The sequence below is a fragment of the Anser anser genome, assembly GCF_964211835.1.
Source record: "Anser anser genome assembly, chromosome: 13".
Classification (NCBI taxonomy): Eukaryota; Metazoa; Chordata; class Aves; order Anseriformes; family Anatidae; genus Anser; species Anser anser.
Genome location: NC_139734.1, coordinates 4,970,491 through 4,986,958, shown reverse-complemented (window position 1 = coordinate 4,986,958; position 16,468 = coordinate 4,970,491). Strand labels below are relative to the sequence as shown.

At 39.1% G+C, this 16,468-nt stretch overlaps 1 protein-coding gene across 2 annotated transcripts in view; it reads right to left on the bottom strand.

Moving 5' to 3' along the window:
• Nucleotides 1-1,967: 1,967 nt before the first annotated feature.
• Nucleotides 1,968-16,468, bottom strand: part of COL4A5 (collagen type IV alpha 5 chain) — an 83,158-nt gene continuing 68,657 nt past the window's right edge. For both annotated transcript variants that reach the window (XM_083797340.1, XM_083797339.1), the window contains exons 42-51: nt 11,162-11,295; nt 10,690-10,762; nt 10,470-10,541; nt 9,948-10,076; nt 9,586-9,684; nt 8,081-8,293; nt 7,567-7,744; nt 6,896-7,010; nt 6,360-6,532; nt 1,968-4,816 (exon numbers count right to left, since the gene is read on the bottom strand). In XM_083797340.1, the coding sequence (XP_083653466.1) occupies nt 4,735-4,816; nt 6,360-6,532; nt 6,896-7,010; nt 7,567-7,744; nt 8,081-8,293; nt 9,586-9,684; nt 9,948-10,076; nt 10,470-10,541; nt 10,690-10,762; nt 11,162-11,295 (1,268 nt within the window). In that variant the 3' untranslated portion in view covers nt 1,968-4,734. The remainder of the gene's footprint in view (nt 4,817-6,359; nt 6,533-6,895; nt 7,011-7,566; nt 7,745-8,080; nt 8,294-9,585; nt 9,685-9,947; nt 10,077-10,469; nt 10,542-10,689; nt 10,763-11,161; nt 11,296-16,468) is intronic.

Here is a 16,468-nt window from a genome sequence, read left to right as displayed (position 1 = left end):
ATTATTTTCTCCTCTAATTTTTCCATGAAGGGTCACAAAGGAACATCTCAGAGGAGGAGAGCAGGAGCCCTGAGCTTGCTGCATGTATCTGGGAGGTAGGAACTCTTTTCCTCCCTTTTTTAAGAAGAACACCCCAAACTCGGGCAGTTGTTTTGTTTCTTTGGTTTTCGTTCTGAGATACGGAGTTAATTTATCTTTAATTAAATTATTTTAATTGCCTTTGAAAGAAGAGTTGCAAGCTATAGAGACTGACTCTCAGGAAATTCTAGCTCAGTGGGCGCAGAAACGATTCATTGGCACTGTAGCAGCAGCTGCTGGGCTGTGCTCCATCCTTGAGCTATAGTGAGCACCTCTAGTACAGCCAGCAGTTTGTCTGCTTTAATAACCAGTTAATCTTGACCTTGTTGCCAGCTGGGGCTGTTCTTAGGCAGTGGTCACCAGTCTGCAGCACATGGGTTGAGTTAATAATTTTTCCTTCAAAAGCAAAGAATTCCAGATACTTATCCTATGTATTAAAATGTAGAACACTGCTACTACTCCCCTGAGCTAATTACTGCTCTTGCCTTTCATTAGCAAGTGTCCTGCTTTTTGTCACTTAAACTGCCCTGAAAAGACTAAGTTATTGCTGTGTCTTGCACAATGCCCAGCTTGCACTTGTAGTGGAAGTAGCCACAGCAGCAGAAGTATTTCGTGTCCAGCAACATCGCTGGATTGTCTAAAGGATAACTTCTCTGGGAGGGAACTGTAAAAAAAAAAAAAAAAAAAATCAGCTAATGGTGTCCACAGCAGCATGCTCCTAAATCTTGCAAAACAGCTTTCCCTCGGTGCCCCTGTGATGGCACTTCTCTACAGTGCAGGCACCACACTGACTCAGGCAGTTAGCAAAACAGAACCTATGAAATATATGCTACAAAATAAATAATCTGGATAGAAAAGTGCATAGAAAATGCAAAAGATTAAATTTTGGAGCTTTGGCCTTTCTTACTTGCAAGATCAAAAAAAAATAACTCAGGTACTAAAGGTTCTAAAATTCTTCAGGTTCTAAAATTGCTTTCTAAAATAGGTACTTCCTCTGCCTTAGAGACAAGAAATCCGTAGCCATTGAGGGACTGACCTCTACAGTAGAGGACAAAAAAACCTGTATGGTTAAGAGCTTCTAAAGCACGAAGTTTGCATGCAGTAGTCTAGTTCAATGTATTTCAAATCATGCTGCAGTGCTCTGTGTGCCCACCTTAGTTTATAGATTGACTGGAGAATTCTTTCAGAAGCTTAAGTTCTGCATTATATATGAATTTGAGGTTGAAAGAAGCAGTTCCCTTTTAATCATGGCCTATAATAGAAATTATTAGAGTGCAGGAAGCTCCTGAATAGCCTGTCTTAAGCAGAATTTCATTCTTTACTACTCTAACAGTATAAATCCAAGTTATGCATAAGGTTAGTGGTTTTTAGGATTTGCACACTAGTATTCCTTCAGAAAGCTGCATTTTTAACTAATCAACCCTATTGCAACTGGCAGCAGACTGTCTTTAACTCCATTCTGCAAGAAGCTTTCAAAGAAGAACTGGTCAGTGAGAAAGGAGAGGTAGTGCACCCCCCCCCCCCTTCCAGCAAGCTTTAATAAGTCATTGCTGATCCAGGCACTTCCAGGAACTCAGTCCTGTTTCTGCTCTAGCTTTCTCTGAAAGCTGCATGGTGCCCTCGAGTGGCTGAAGTGCATGTCTTTTCCCCCACAGAGCTTACTAAATGCAATCACGTTAGCTTCCAGGTTCTTGCTTAACTAAACAGACTGGTTTTTACATACTTAGCAAAGAGAATAAAACCTTTAGTTAAAAACAAATCAAACTACAGGAAGAAAGCCTAACTATAGCTGTGTAAGTGGGGTTCTGATCCAGATCATGTTTAGGCTGAAGACTATAATGCTTTACATGGTCAAAACAATTACTTTTAAAATAATAAATCTGCAAACAGAAGGTTTTACCTGTAGTTTAATATTTATATACTGATGGATAGCACCTAGAGGCCCCAATCAACAGTTGAGGTCCCCTTCAATGTTGCATATAGACATGTCTCTGCCCCAAAGAGCTTACAGTCTAAGTAGTCCAGAAGTGGCAGAAAATAATAACCATGCTTTCTTTTGTAGAAGAGAAACTCAGATCTAACACAGGTCAAGTGATTTGCCTGTTCTAAGGCACAGACTGTGGTGGGAATTAAGCAAGCATTGTTTTAGTCTCTACTGCATGTCTCAGTTAAAAGATGCTCCTTCTGCTCTACGCTACTTTTCTCTTAAAAAAATCACAATTAGCTCTTTGAGAAATCTCATCCTAAAGTTGATTAAAGTTCAGGACTGTTCTCTAAGTCAAGGTGAGAGCTGCAGGAGTAGAACAAAGAACATACGTGTCAGAAGTGTAGCTGCTTCTCATTTTTTGTGGTCATCTCACAGCTTTGGGAGCTAAAGCTGCCACAAGACAAGCTGCTCTGCATGCTATCTATGTTAGATTGGAATTGTAATTCCTGTCTTGTCAATATTCAGTAGGTTTTGTTTTACAGGCTGCAAAAGAGGCCCAAATCTTAGAAAACAGTACCACTGATGCAGTACTAGAACAAACACGTTCTGCCCTTTGCCAGGTCCCAATATATGAACACAGCTCCTTGTTGGTGAATGCAATCAAGGCAAGACAGGTAGAGTTGGTAGAGATGCAGGAGAGCTCTTCACCCTGGGCACTGTCTGAACTTAGCCTCTATTCTCTTTTCTGGGGCTAGGGATAGGCTCCTATATTCATTTTACACTTCTGAGGAGGAGCCAGTGGTAAGATACGGGCTTGGGTTTACAAGAGACATAACATTTTATTTTAGCTTTGGTAACAAGTTCTTGGCTTGGAGATAGCAACAGGTTCCATTTATTGTGATGTGCATCAGCAAACCAAAGTAAACGAAGTTGAAAGATGCACATTGCTGAGTAGGCCATTATCTACCAATGTAGATAACTGCAGCTAATGGAAAAAGGATAAAGCTATTATGACTTTGCATTTTAAACTAAATAATCTGTTTCATACCTGAAAGCTTTTGAAATCAGCACCAATCTCATTGCAAAAATCACTGCCACCTGGTAAGTCACTAGTCCTATGTCTTTTTTCAAACATGCATAAAACAAGATTTCTTATGCTCCAGGTTTACAAGGACAACTGAAGGGTAAGAGTGAATAGCCATTAGCAGATAAATTACTTAACAGTAGTCAATATAAACACACATACTTCACCTGTATAAAGCTATATGTTAATTCACAAGTTAAATTGTATTGATAGATAGTGGAGGTGACAATATACAATGAAAATGTTAGAAGTATCAACACTTGAAAAATAGTCTTGCTTTGGCTAGGGAGCTCTATTTATATATAAATGTGAATGAAGCAGCACTGACCATAAAAGCTGACCAGTCACGGACAGTTACGCATACAAAAAGTGATCAGTTTTCAGCTATTGCACAAGTAGTGACACACTAAGACATACACAGTAGGATTTTTACAAAATGACATCAGAAACAAGGAACTGCATGCACCATTTTTCAAGGCCTTATGTGAACTGTACATACACAAGAGTTACTATATATTGTGAATACATCGTGGTTGAATATAAATTCACATAAGATCAAAGGAAAGGATTAATCTGTAAATAGGAAAAGATCAATTTCCACCAGTTTACACTTTATTTTATTCAGAAGGTTTCTTAGCATGTACACTATTCTGGATAATATGCGTGACACCACTTCAGAGTAAAGAGAGGTTTCATGTAAGCATAATCTTAAATGCTTTGGTAACTGGATATTCCCAAGGAACAGGTTTTGTTGAACCAAACTGATTACTACTAAAATGTGAATGTGACTATTATTCTGAATAGAAGGATATAGTATATGGCTAATCATTTCACATATTTTCACAAGATTAAAAAAGAAAACTTTTCAAGTGGATTGGGCTCTCTAAGCACAAGTAAAACCACTGATAGCATGGTGTACATTATTAACACTTAAAACCCTGATCAAAATGACTTCAGAATAATTGTGCATTTCCCCAAATACAACAGGTTGGCAACTGAGGAAGGAAATGAAATATTGAATGAATAAGTAGGTGTAAGAGGTGTAAATTCTCTCCGTACCACAAATTTTATAATAAAATACTGCTGTATATTTTAACTTTAGACATAAGCATTTTCATATCGTGAGTCTGGTTTGTTTCTAAATGACTGAAAGTTTCAGCTAAAAAGGTGTTTACACAATATACACATTTCATTACTTACAGAGAAATAAGCTTAAAATTTCATATTAAAAACCTGGGATACAGTAGGGTTAGTAGCACCATGAAAAATGTTTTTCAAAACTGCAGTCTTGTTATTTTAAACATACTCAGTGCGTTGTGTTTTTCTTTATTCTCTTGGTAGATCAAAAAGGTGCCATTTTGGTACAGGGAGAGAAATGAAAAATTTCATCTTCTGATCCTTTGTGAACCTCAAGCCTCTTTTCTGTTTCCAAGAGGTCAATTCTTTCTTCTCATCTTAGTCCTGTTGTCAAATACGTACCAAACAACCCTTAGCTTGGCACGAGTGAGGTACACTTGAATTTGCGTGGTTAAAACAGTTTGGATTTGTTTTTTCTTTTCTTTCTGCACAGTAGCACCATTGTTACAGCTGGAGGACAGTGCATCTTAGGAATTTTCAACTGTTTTATAAAACATCTTCCAAGATGTTACGTCTTCTTCATGCAAACTTGACAACGACTAATACGCGTCCTCAAGTCTCCAGCTTTCAGTGTCTCTGACTGAGGTTTACTGGGTGACAGACAAAAAGGTAAGGCTAGGTTAGCTTTTTCTTTGTTAACAGAACTGTAACTCTAAACTTCTACTTAATTTAACAGTTGAAGGTAAAACGGAAGTGCATAAGTGGGAATTAGTCCAGTATTTAAGGATTTTTCTTAGGAGGGTTCTTTCTGGGTATCCTCACAGCAGGTGACAGAAGCTCAGTTTTGTCCAGTATCCCCATATGGAGAAGGTATGCTATAATCAACTACTTCAGTTCAGCATGTGATGGACCAAAGCACAGATGAATACTCAACTGAGTAGAAAGCAAATTCTGTACATTAGAGACAGTATTTCTGGGGGCCATAGTGTACTTTGCCCCTTTCATGAAAAATGCATTTGGAATCGTTGGTTCCTCAGATGAAGGGTATTGTAACAATCCATAAGAAACACTGCTACAGTGAGATTTGTATATTTAAGTGATGAATTTAACAAGTAATTTTCTTCTATTCTGTAGAAGGTAGGAGGTAGTAATATAACATACTTATGTAATATGAATGTTCACACAGAATAAGAGCCATTCTTGATTTTTTTTTTTTGCAAGTTGAATTTCTGGGTGACAGCAAATGGTAGAGACCAGAAAATTCAAAAGTCCATAATAATTACTAGTAGGCAGTTTTCACCAGTGAATTACCACTAATAAACTACCCTGAAAACTTGGTGATGATTACTTAATGTACATCAAATATTACAGTGTAATCGTTACACAAAACCCAATCAGAGGCCACTACTACCCTATCAAGACTGTGCACATTGCCAGTCCTGTACCACAAGGCTATATTTTCCAATTTGGTGGCAGTGGAAAGATTTATGAGGCTTTTATTAGGTACACAAACAAAACAGTAGCATTTTGTTCTATGAAAGAAGATGCTTTTTCAAAGAAAAAAATGAGTATGCTGATCAATTAGAAAGCGAAAATCTGGAGGAACTGGAATTCTGATGGCAGAGAAGCCAGTGGTGTCCTGATCCTTCTGTAGAGTACTTTCTGTAGAGTACTGGAAAAAATGCTTGCTAGGGAGGGTATGGAACCTCCTTCAAACAAGATTTTTAAAAACAGGTTATATGACCATCTACCTTAAAAGGTTTAAGTACAGTTGATTTTGCCCTGGGGCTGAGAATGGACTATGCAGATTTTCCCCAATTTCCCCTCAAGTTTAAATATTTCAGTCTATTTAAAGGCATGCAAAGAAGAAAACAACAACAAAATCAATCTTTTAGGCTTGATTACAGTCACTACAGTCAGACTACTCTCAGAGAAGGTCCTACTAAATATGAATTAAGAGTTGACTTACAAAGAATCTGACTCCTTCCAGAACAATGTGCCCTCACAAGTTTTTACATAATATAAAAGGCTTACCCTAGCACACACTTGAAAAACTGGTTGTGAGGGGGAAAAACAAAATAAATTCTTTCCCTAATACCCTGTAAACACATCTCTTTTGATCTTAGGAATAAATTTGCTCTCTAAAGATTTAAGTCTGGAATAAAGCACTATACAAGAAACAGGTTTTCTTACCTGAACATTTCTGACACTTCAACAGTCGCCAGCCAGAAACTGTATGAATTGGCATAGTAGTTACAAGTGCCACGACCATGGCACTCGATAAACGGAGCTGAGCGGAATTCTTCTAAACAGGATCCAGGTGATGCCAAGGCCTGTCCAGAGCCTTCTGCTCCAGCGCTAGTGTGCTGAGGTAGTAGGGAAGAAAGAAATGCACATGCACACAAGAAACTTAGAGTAGGAGCTAAAAAATAATAGCATAGCATTCAACTGCTAGAAAATCCACTGTTTTTTCATTCTTGGTTGAGAAGTTGTGACACCAGACACCTCCATAAATACCCTTGCAAAGGCAGGACTTAAAAAGCATTATTAGTTACTCTGCTCTCTGTATCTTGGAAAATTGTTATTAATCTTGGCTACCAAGGTTGGTAATTGAAGGTAAAGGCTTTCTCTAATGACGACTATACTTGATTTTAACAGAAAGTCCTAAAGCAGCTAGTTGAGGATACAAAGAGGTAATAGTCACTTCTGGAGTGGGAGGCAATTCTTACCATCATAAAAGAGTAACCGATCCAAAGGGAGTCCCAGCCTGGAGGACACGAAGGAATCTGAATGGTTTGACTGTGGACCGCTATCACCATAGCAGGAGCTTCACACACAACACATCTGGACACAGAATAATCAGAGAAACGTGACATTAAAATGCATGCTTTATTAAGAGTTATAACACAGGGAAAGGGAGAACTAGCTGGTTAGGGGCTGTTCTATTAATCCAGATTTCAGCTTCTTAACGTATCTTGTAACTGCAGTAAGACCCTAGTTCCGAGTGCAAGATCTGCCTCTATTTCCACTAACAACGCTGGGTAAAATACAGCAGCAGTTCCTGAAACAAAAAGTGGAAGCTCCAAGTCCCCAGGTAAATGCCTTAATCCTAGAGCTGCTGGCTCCCATGTTCTCTTTCCTGTTCATGATGATCCTGCACTCATACTTCCTTGGGCGAGAAGAGCTCTTAGAACATTTCAGCCTCTAAGGATCTGCATGTGGGCAGCCTTTTGAGACAACGGACGCTTTAAAACAGACTCTTTTCCCAGTATTTCCTAAAGCAAAACAGGACATTAATCTCACAATATCCAACATGCAGGTTGGAACCATGTGGTTAAGACATTTTATTTATTTATCTAGATACTTAAAAAAGAGACTGTGATAGCCTGCTTTGTCTCACCGGCTAATGAATGGCTGAATGCTCTGCCCAGTCAGTGGCTCCATGCTCATTGGCATTGGCTCTGGAGTTGATAGCCAGTAGGAATAGTCATTCCTTGATGCAAAATTACAAACGTTGTTGATGTTGCAGAACATGAAGGGCATAGTGCTAAAACGTCTAAGGCAGCTCCCAGCAGTACCTAAAGAATAAGATACATAAAATGTGACAGTAAAGTTTTAATTTCATTGTTTTTAGCAGTTTTTCAAGAACAGTAATTGTGTATTCTTCCTCTTCACCTGTGTGCACAGCATGTGTTATCGAATTGTCACATGTGGGGAAAAAAACTCTCAGATTTGGTTTACATTCTTTCATCCTGAATTATTATGCACAGCTTCTGGAGGCAGTAGATCTTGGCATGCATTCCCCATCCTCATTTAAGTAATCTCCAGGATGATCATTTCTTCAGAGAACCAGAGCATCGGAAGAAACATCTACAACCTCTTTCCCCTTAAAGACAGCATACAACATTTCTCACCCAAATCCTGGCCGTGAGCTCTCTCATTTCCTTGCACATATAAAAGAGAGAATCCATCATATATTCTTGACGTTCCTTGTGGACAAAATGGTGTATCTCTAGTCTGGCTGTGCCGAGTTATAAGAAATCCATGAGCAACGGAAGCTGTTCCAGGAGGCCCAGGTGGGCCTTGTAAGCCATCAGGACCAGGGGGGCCCTGTATTCCTCGTGAACCTATTCACACAAGAAAAACACAACACGGTATTTATTAACACTGTTGCTTGCTCTTTCAGGAATAACGTAGCTCTGAAAGGAAGGATGGTGTAGTGATTATGGTGCTTGTAAGTTCGGGGACCCTGGTATCAGCTAACTCCATCTTCCTTAAACCATTTTTTTTTTCTTGTGAGGTTGATCAAATCATGAACTAATTATAACAGTGCAACTTTCTGGCATCATAGGGGCGTTGTGAAGTTAAATATGTTCAGAGCTGTGAGGCACTAAGATAACAACTGCAATGGACATGGCAGCCACTGAAATAAGTCCAAAGCAGCTTCCCAAATCCAAAACATACTCATCTGCCTGTGCAGCTTGGTAAGATAAAGCTGAAACATCTTGCTCAAAATCACAAAATAGATTGCAGAGCCAGAACAGAAACGATTCTCACTGAAACGTGCTCTGACAACACCTGAGCTAAAGCCCACCAAAATGAACAGAAAAGCTGGTCTCAGTTTTGGAGTAGGTGACAAAAAGTGGAAATGGGCTAGAATAATCTTCAATGAGACCAAGAAGAGTCGTATGACTGAACAAAATATCAGAAAAGGCATTTGTTCGTGAACAACAAAAATATCAGAATGTATAACTACAAATATTTAGACTATTTTATCCCATGATCATTATTATGTTTTTTCACTTAAAATAATATTAACAGATTTCATAGAGGTATTCAGAGAAAAAGAAAACAAGCATTGCGGATTTTTGTACTGTTTTAATTGTTTAAATTCTAATATTTTTCCTCCCAAGCTGCAATATAGAACTACCATGATATGCATCTTCTGCTTTAGAAAACTGTTCCAGTGCTGAATCTGATTTCTTTTCTCAAATGAGTAATCCTAAACAGTGGCTGCATGGTAGCTTCATCTCTGCATATGATGAAATCTTTTCCTTTGTTAAGTCTGATTTTCTCCATTCACAAGTTCCTTGTAAAGTGAAAGTTATTTCACTAATCTCTCATTTCTGTTTCTTACTTTCCTCATTTTTTGCTGTTCACCATCATTGTTGCAAAGGGGATGCCATTACTCTTGAAACGAAGTGTTCTACAGTATTACTCAGCAATGACTAGCAATGTGCTGATTTCCAAGAATGTTCCAAACCAAAGTGTGTTCAGCAGCGTCACATTTTTTCACTGAGAAAATCCCAAAATTATTATTTTATTATCTCATGAGGCAAATCTTGCTTCCCAGTATTAGCCCACACTCAACAGGGCGCACGTCTTTCTCCAGTCGGTCCTCACAGGACAAACACGGTACCTGGTTGGCCTGGAAGACCTCTCTCTCCTTTACGTCCTGATGGACCATCAAAACCAGGGAGACCATCTCTGCCTGGATCCCCAGGAACACCAATTGGACCTAGAACAGGCAAATGTGAAAGTGAAATAAATCTCACTACAGAAATCTTTAAACTACATAGGGCTCATCTGTCGTTTCTTCAAGATACACTAGACAAGAACAGACCATTAAACCAGATGTATGTGCTACAATCCCACATTTTTCTATTATCTCTTGCTGAATTCAGTAACTTGTCTCTGCAGCCCATACTAAGTGACACACATTGCAACTTGCAGTCAGCTATACTGCTTAGTTGTTTTCCCTGCAGCCACCTAGAACCATACCTGGCAATCCCTGTGGTCCTGGCAATCCGGGTGGCCCTTTTGACCCAGGCTGGCCTGGAGGACCAGGGGGACCAGGGTCACCTTTGACAACAATGCTTCGTCCAATGGTACCTGGTAAACCTGGGGGACCTAAAAGAAAGCAACTTAGTATTAGGTAACCCAAGGCAGAAGAGAGCATTAAAGATGGTTGCAGTAGCACACTATTTCTGTAATTCTTTACTGCAAAGTCAGCAGCCAAGAGCTCTATCACTACAAAAAGTGTAATTGTATATGAAAGGCAAAAAAGTGCTCCTGGTGGCACAAAAGACACCTCTTGCAGGGGTTAATCCAGGTAGACTGGATGCAGAGTATAAAATACAGTAGGATTAATTGTAGGGCTAAAAGTTATAGCCTGGAATCGTTTAAGGTGTTGCTCTCTTAACTACTGCCATTGCTGGCTGAGATCCGCACAGTCCTACATCTGCATAACAAAATCTACCAGCAAGGGACCAAAGTGACAATAACGCTACCCAAGACTCCTACCTGGTGGGCCTGGTAATCCTTGACTGCCCGTGAGGCCAGCGGGTCCTGCAGGTCCAGTGGGACCCTTCATACCTGAAGCATAAAGTTCATATGGTCACACAGTGAAGGAACATGCCGTCTTACAAAATCTGCTGCAGGAATGGCCAAAATAAGGCTTCTTTCCTCCCTGAGGGGCTGTTACTGAATCTACAGGTTTTCACTTAAAATGGTAGTTAAATACCTGGGAATCCTGGAACACCTGGAACCCCGGGATCGCCCTTCATTCCATTCAGACCAGGACGACCAGGATCCCCCTGAACAGAACAGCTTCACGTTATTCACTCATCTCTCCAGTAGTTTCAGAAAAACAAAAAAGCTGTGGCTAGGGGACAAATAAGCACATTTTGGGTCTCTGAAGTAGTGCTTTGGAAGGCTGAGGCCTTGCATTCTGCCTGCTCCCTGCCTGGTGCAGCAGGTGCTGTCAGAGAACACTGGAACGTGAACAGCTCCAATGGGAATGTAATGGGGAAAATCTGCCCAGGTACTGGGGGATAATGAAGGGTAAGACCCCCTATCTTGATACGAGGCAGGATATTAGCTACCACCACATTTTGGCTTTTATTTTACCACGGTAAAATGCATGTTCCACCCAAACATGTTCAGTTTTTATTACATTTAAAAGCAAACTAACAGAAAACCATTTCTTGTCCTACCTGGCGTCCAGGTGGTCCTTGATCTCCCTTTTGACCAGTCAGGCCAGGTGGGCCAGGCTGACCTGGATTCCCTTTTTCCCCTTTAAGTCCTCCATTGCCTGGTGGCCCCCGCGGACCTTCTGGGCCTGGCGAACCTTAACATTGTGGAACAAATATGCACATGTCAGTACTTGTCAACTGTTCTCCCCAGGATTGTGCCTTCAGTGTAAAAAAACAAATAAAATTGGCTTGACTTCCCATTTATATTTCAATGCTGAATTCAAATAGAATAAACTAAAGGGAAAACAAATAGAGGGATTATTTGTACTACCCAAATCAGGAACCAGGCCTCCTGGTATAGCTGATGAAGAGGAGCAGGTCTTTCCGGAAGGCAGTGCAACTCACCTGCATTAGAGGCTTACCAGTGACCAGGCAGCTGGCTTTAGTAGAAGCCAAGAAACCCCAAATTAGATGGTACAAATATCCCCTCCGCTGACCTGCGTTGCATTCACTGTCTCTTAACAGACTCAATAATGTAAAATATTGCTGCTTTTTTGCTGTTGGAATTTGTAATACCTGCTGAGGAGTCTAGTGTACACTGTCTACTGACTGCTGGGCAGCAGGAAGCCCCTCATTCTGTCTTGCCTGAATACTAATTGGAGTTGCAGGCACTACCTTCTGCTCAGTGACCCTCCCTCCAGCTGATTTGTCTGTCTTTAGTAGAATTATGCTCTGTAAATCCAAGAAGAACTGGGCCAGTCTTTAAATATTTTCCCTTTGAAACGGCCATGTTAATCAAAAGGAAAGGAGTGGTTTTAAATGAAACCTAGGTATTTGGAGCTCTGGAAAATGAGACCCCATCTTTATGCCACCGCCTAAATAGAAAGCAACTTATGGCAAAACAAACTGTAAGCAAGCGCAGCAACGGCTAATAACACTTTACAAGTTAGATCTCATAATTGGATTAACAAAAGGATCTCTTTGCAGGACAGCACTATGACATTTCTCCCCCGTAGTACAACAAATCTAATAACATTTAGCAGTGTGCTATATTTTCAGTTCTTCTGAAGCCTCTAAGAATTTAAAATGTCCTTTGAAACCCTCATGGTCTATGTTCAGTGGATAAATTTGATGAGCTGTATTTATGCATGCAAATCTGAGTGTAGAATTCATTCCAAAAATACCTTTTTAAAATAAGAGCCATTTTGTACTGTATTTCACACATATCCTATTGCAGTTTCAGCTACAGAAAACATCCCATCATGCAAGAGTTTTTTGTGTTCATTCTGTTCTTTTAAACCGGTCCAGTACTGTACACATGCAAATAATAACAGGTTACCATCTGAGGCATGCTAATCAAACACATACAATCTTGCAGGGTAACCACAGTCCTTAAAAAACTAATCACAGAATTACAGGAAAACATCCGTTTCTCTTACATCAAATGCAAGGCAGTAAAATAAATTGACTGAGTTAAGAGTCTAACCTGGAGGACCTGGAAGGATCAGAGTTCACCAAAGCCCAATGATCGATGTTAGAAGGGTCAGACATCACACAGTACAAAACAAGATTACTAGTTAGAAATAGTACAGATGACAGCATATACACTACACATCAACCCATTTCACCAGCATATTTTGTATTTACAATATAATCCACATGCATGCATAAAACCATACATGAGTACACAACAATATGTATTTTCAGATACAAGTTATTCTGGTGACTAGGCTCTACTAAGACTAATTTGACACTTCATTTAATGGCAAACTTAAAGCTTTACTAAATGTGTTATTGCTTTAACACTACGGCTGAGGCTTGCCACTGGTTAGTCCTACTCACAATGGGGTTTAGGCTATGTAACCATTTCACTGACAATATTCAGCACTCCCAGGGCTTGGAGCTTGGCAAATACACAGGGAAATTGTGAATGACAGCTTATTTTTGAAAAAAAATCTGCTTTGGGCAGGGCAGAAGTGTGATTAATACAGGGACTTAACACTACTAATCAGGTAATAGTGTCAACTAACTGTGAATAAAACTCTAGGACTGAAAAGTAGGCAGATATCCTCCCCAAAACAGTAAGCAGAATTGATATGGATCAGAAGGGCTGCAAATGCTATCAGCAAAAATACAGGGGAATTAACAAATTTGTAATTTGTCATCTACTGTTAGCATTACTTTTTCTTAATAAAAATACCCCAAGATGCTAATTTACCTGTTTAAAGTTATGGAAAATGTGATAACATTTGATAACACATAACATGTGATAACATCCTTAGAAAAATGGTTTAAATGTAAGCTGCTTGTCCCTACCATGCTCCTGAATTAATATGTAATATTAATATGGCTCCTGTCCCACTCGCATCTTTCATGTCAGTGAAATGATTTAAATGTATGAATGTATAACCATGCAATTTACAGCTAAAAACTACAATAAATACATATCAGGTTTACCTTGGTGCACTATTTCTTACATATTTGGTAAATCATTTTAAATACTAGGTGTAATACAGCTGTTAAAAATAATGACATGGACATTTCATTGTTGCTGTTAAGTACTCATAAACTTTATTTTACTGTTAGATAAGTTTTGCTATGATTTATCAGTCTCTCCTATACGTGTCAATTATTGAATGCTGGCTGGGTACAGTCACAGCGTGGAACAAAATACGAAGCAATGGGTAAGTTCCTCTCCGCATAGCCATAATGGGAGCCCTCCTCGAAAGTGTGGTTACTGCTTGTGTGACCATGATTTAGTTAAAAGATAAAGCCATATTTTTTTTCCCCAGTGATTTCATAAAGCTAAATGTGTATTTAGGTTTTGAAACATCAGGGGCTACCACATTTGATACCTCTCAGTGCTTAAGACAGCATGCTAAAATCTTCCTTTGTTGAATTTCACTCGCAGTTCTTTCATTCCTAAAAATCATCATAGCAAAACTTAAAAACTGCGTTATTAAGTAGATATGCCAAGTCATTTTTAATCTAGACGTAAATGGTAGAGTCTTCCCAAGAGCTGGCTTGTACTACATGCTGATACGGTAAAATTAAGACAAGCTTGTGAAAATTACCATGTTCTTGCCAATCCTGTTCCTGCTCCTCCTCTCCTCCTCCCTAGTGGTACGGAGGAGATGGCTGTGTGCTTCATTTTCATTAAATACATGTTAGAGCAAGAGCTTTCCTCATTTCCTCTAACCATGTGCTGGTGAAACAAAACAATGGAAATAAGGATTTCTCTACAATGTAAAAACGCTCTACATTGGGAATGTAAAACATTACAATTGCTCTGTGTAACTTTCCTATGGAGCCTCTTGGTATAGAAGCACCTAATTCATTTATGTCACTTCAGAGCATCCAAAATCAACAGCAGCAGGTGTTACAAAAAATGAATACTGTCATTTGTCGAAGCTGCAAAACACAATTATACAGCAAAGGCACAGGAAGACAGCACAGTACGCTTAAAAAATAGGAAAAATAGTCTATCTTTTTTTTTCAGCTGCTCTGGGAATAAATAGGCTAAAACAAATTTCACAGTCAGGGACACTATAAAAGCCTTGCAAATCTGGACCCACATGACATGACCCTCCATCATGGGGAACGCTGTCCTTCCAGTCCTACAACAACATGGAGGAAGAGTCTGAAAGCCAGCTCTAAACTCTTCTTTTCTACCACAAATTAAAAGGTACGTATGAAAAATGACTCAGCATATCTACATTTAGACACTAAAAAAGTACATACTTCATATCTTCATGCAAAGTTATTATTTTGGAGTTAAGGGGCTAACCTGAGGGACCTGGGAGTAGGGGGTCAGAGTTCACCAAGGTCATCATTAGAACAAGGGAAAAACATCAAAATTGTTAGAGATGTCAACAAACTAACATATTCAACTAAACCTTTCTTTTTAGATTTAGCTCAATATTCCTTTACATACAGTATGCAAAACACCAAACTATTATTATTCATTGCAATGAAAACTAGACATATGGAATAACAGCAATGTTATGTTGCCCTGGAAATTGACTTCATTTTATCATTGATTAATCAATCCCTCCCAACACCATCTATCCAAATTTGTTTTAGGGGCAACCCAGCTGAAGTCAGAGCGCTTTACCATGTTTGACCTCATCGCTTTTATTAATCTTAGAATATACCCAGAAGTCAACAACAAACAGTATACGAATACAACTTCTGTTTTTATTTATGTCCCTGGAAGGGGAGTAATTTGACAGCCAGACAACTGCTTTTATGACTAGCTGCCTTATGTTGAAACGTTACAAAAATCAGCATTTCAACAATAGACTGTGTTATCATTTGAAACAAAAGGCTAGAGTGCTGATTGTACCAGAACTGTAATAATAGTTTGGTTTGTCCACATTAGTTCACGCATAACTGAGTGAAACAAATGCTTTACTTTATTCATTGCATGCAACAAAAATGGAAATCAGAGAAAGAAAGAGAGGAAGAGAGAGAACATGGCTGAGCAGAACCTCACTGGTTGTTGTTTTTTCCCCAATGCTCATAAAACTACACAAAATGAGTACCACCACTCCTCTGCTTCCCCATTCAATTTGAGTCAGTAACCACCCAATTTATACAGAGAGGTGTAAACAGGATGAGAAGCTTCAGAAAAACAGCAGTGCTACAGCAGAGCATAGAATCTCAATTAGTAGTTTTATTAAACATCAGGAGATGCTTAGCTGGTTTACTGTTTTTTTATTTTTTAAGGTATCAGAATCAAGCCTGAGGAAAAAAAAGGAATCTTAAAGTCTTCCCAAGTGTTCACTGTAAAACTAAATTATCCCTTGATATCTAAAGTGAAAAACACACTTGTGGCAGCTATTTTACAAATACACTAGCTCAAAACTGACTTTTCCCAAACAAATCTTTGAACAACAGAAAAATCTGAGGTCAGAGTTTGAGAATGCAAATAAATTGAGGCAAACAAACATTTTATGACAAAAATCAAATTCTAAAACAAGCAAGGAAGTTGCTCAGCTATGTTAACTCAGCATGGTGAGTTTTTCATTCCCAGAATTAGTTGGTGCAGGAACAAAATGCAAACATGGAATGGAAGGATGAACACAGCATGATGGTGCACTGAATCCATGGGAGCCACATGACATAATGGAGCAATGACTTATGTTACATGACCCGAGGATGAAGAGGCAGCTATCCAATTTGATCATGCTGTGATGCTAACGTGAATTTGATTTTCATGACTCTTAAAATGATGGATTTGTTACTTTTGTTTTTTGTGTGCGATGACATTTGCAGGATTGTCACATGATCAGCAAAGGTATCAGATGTTCAAAAGTCGGTATCGTG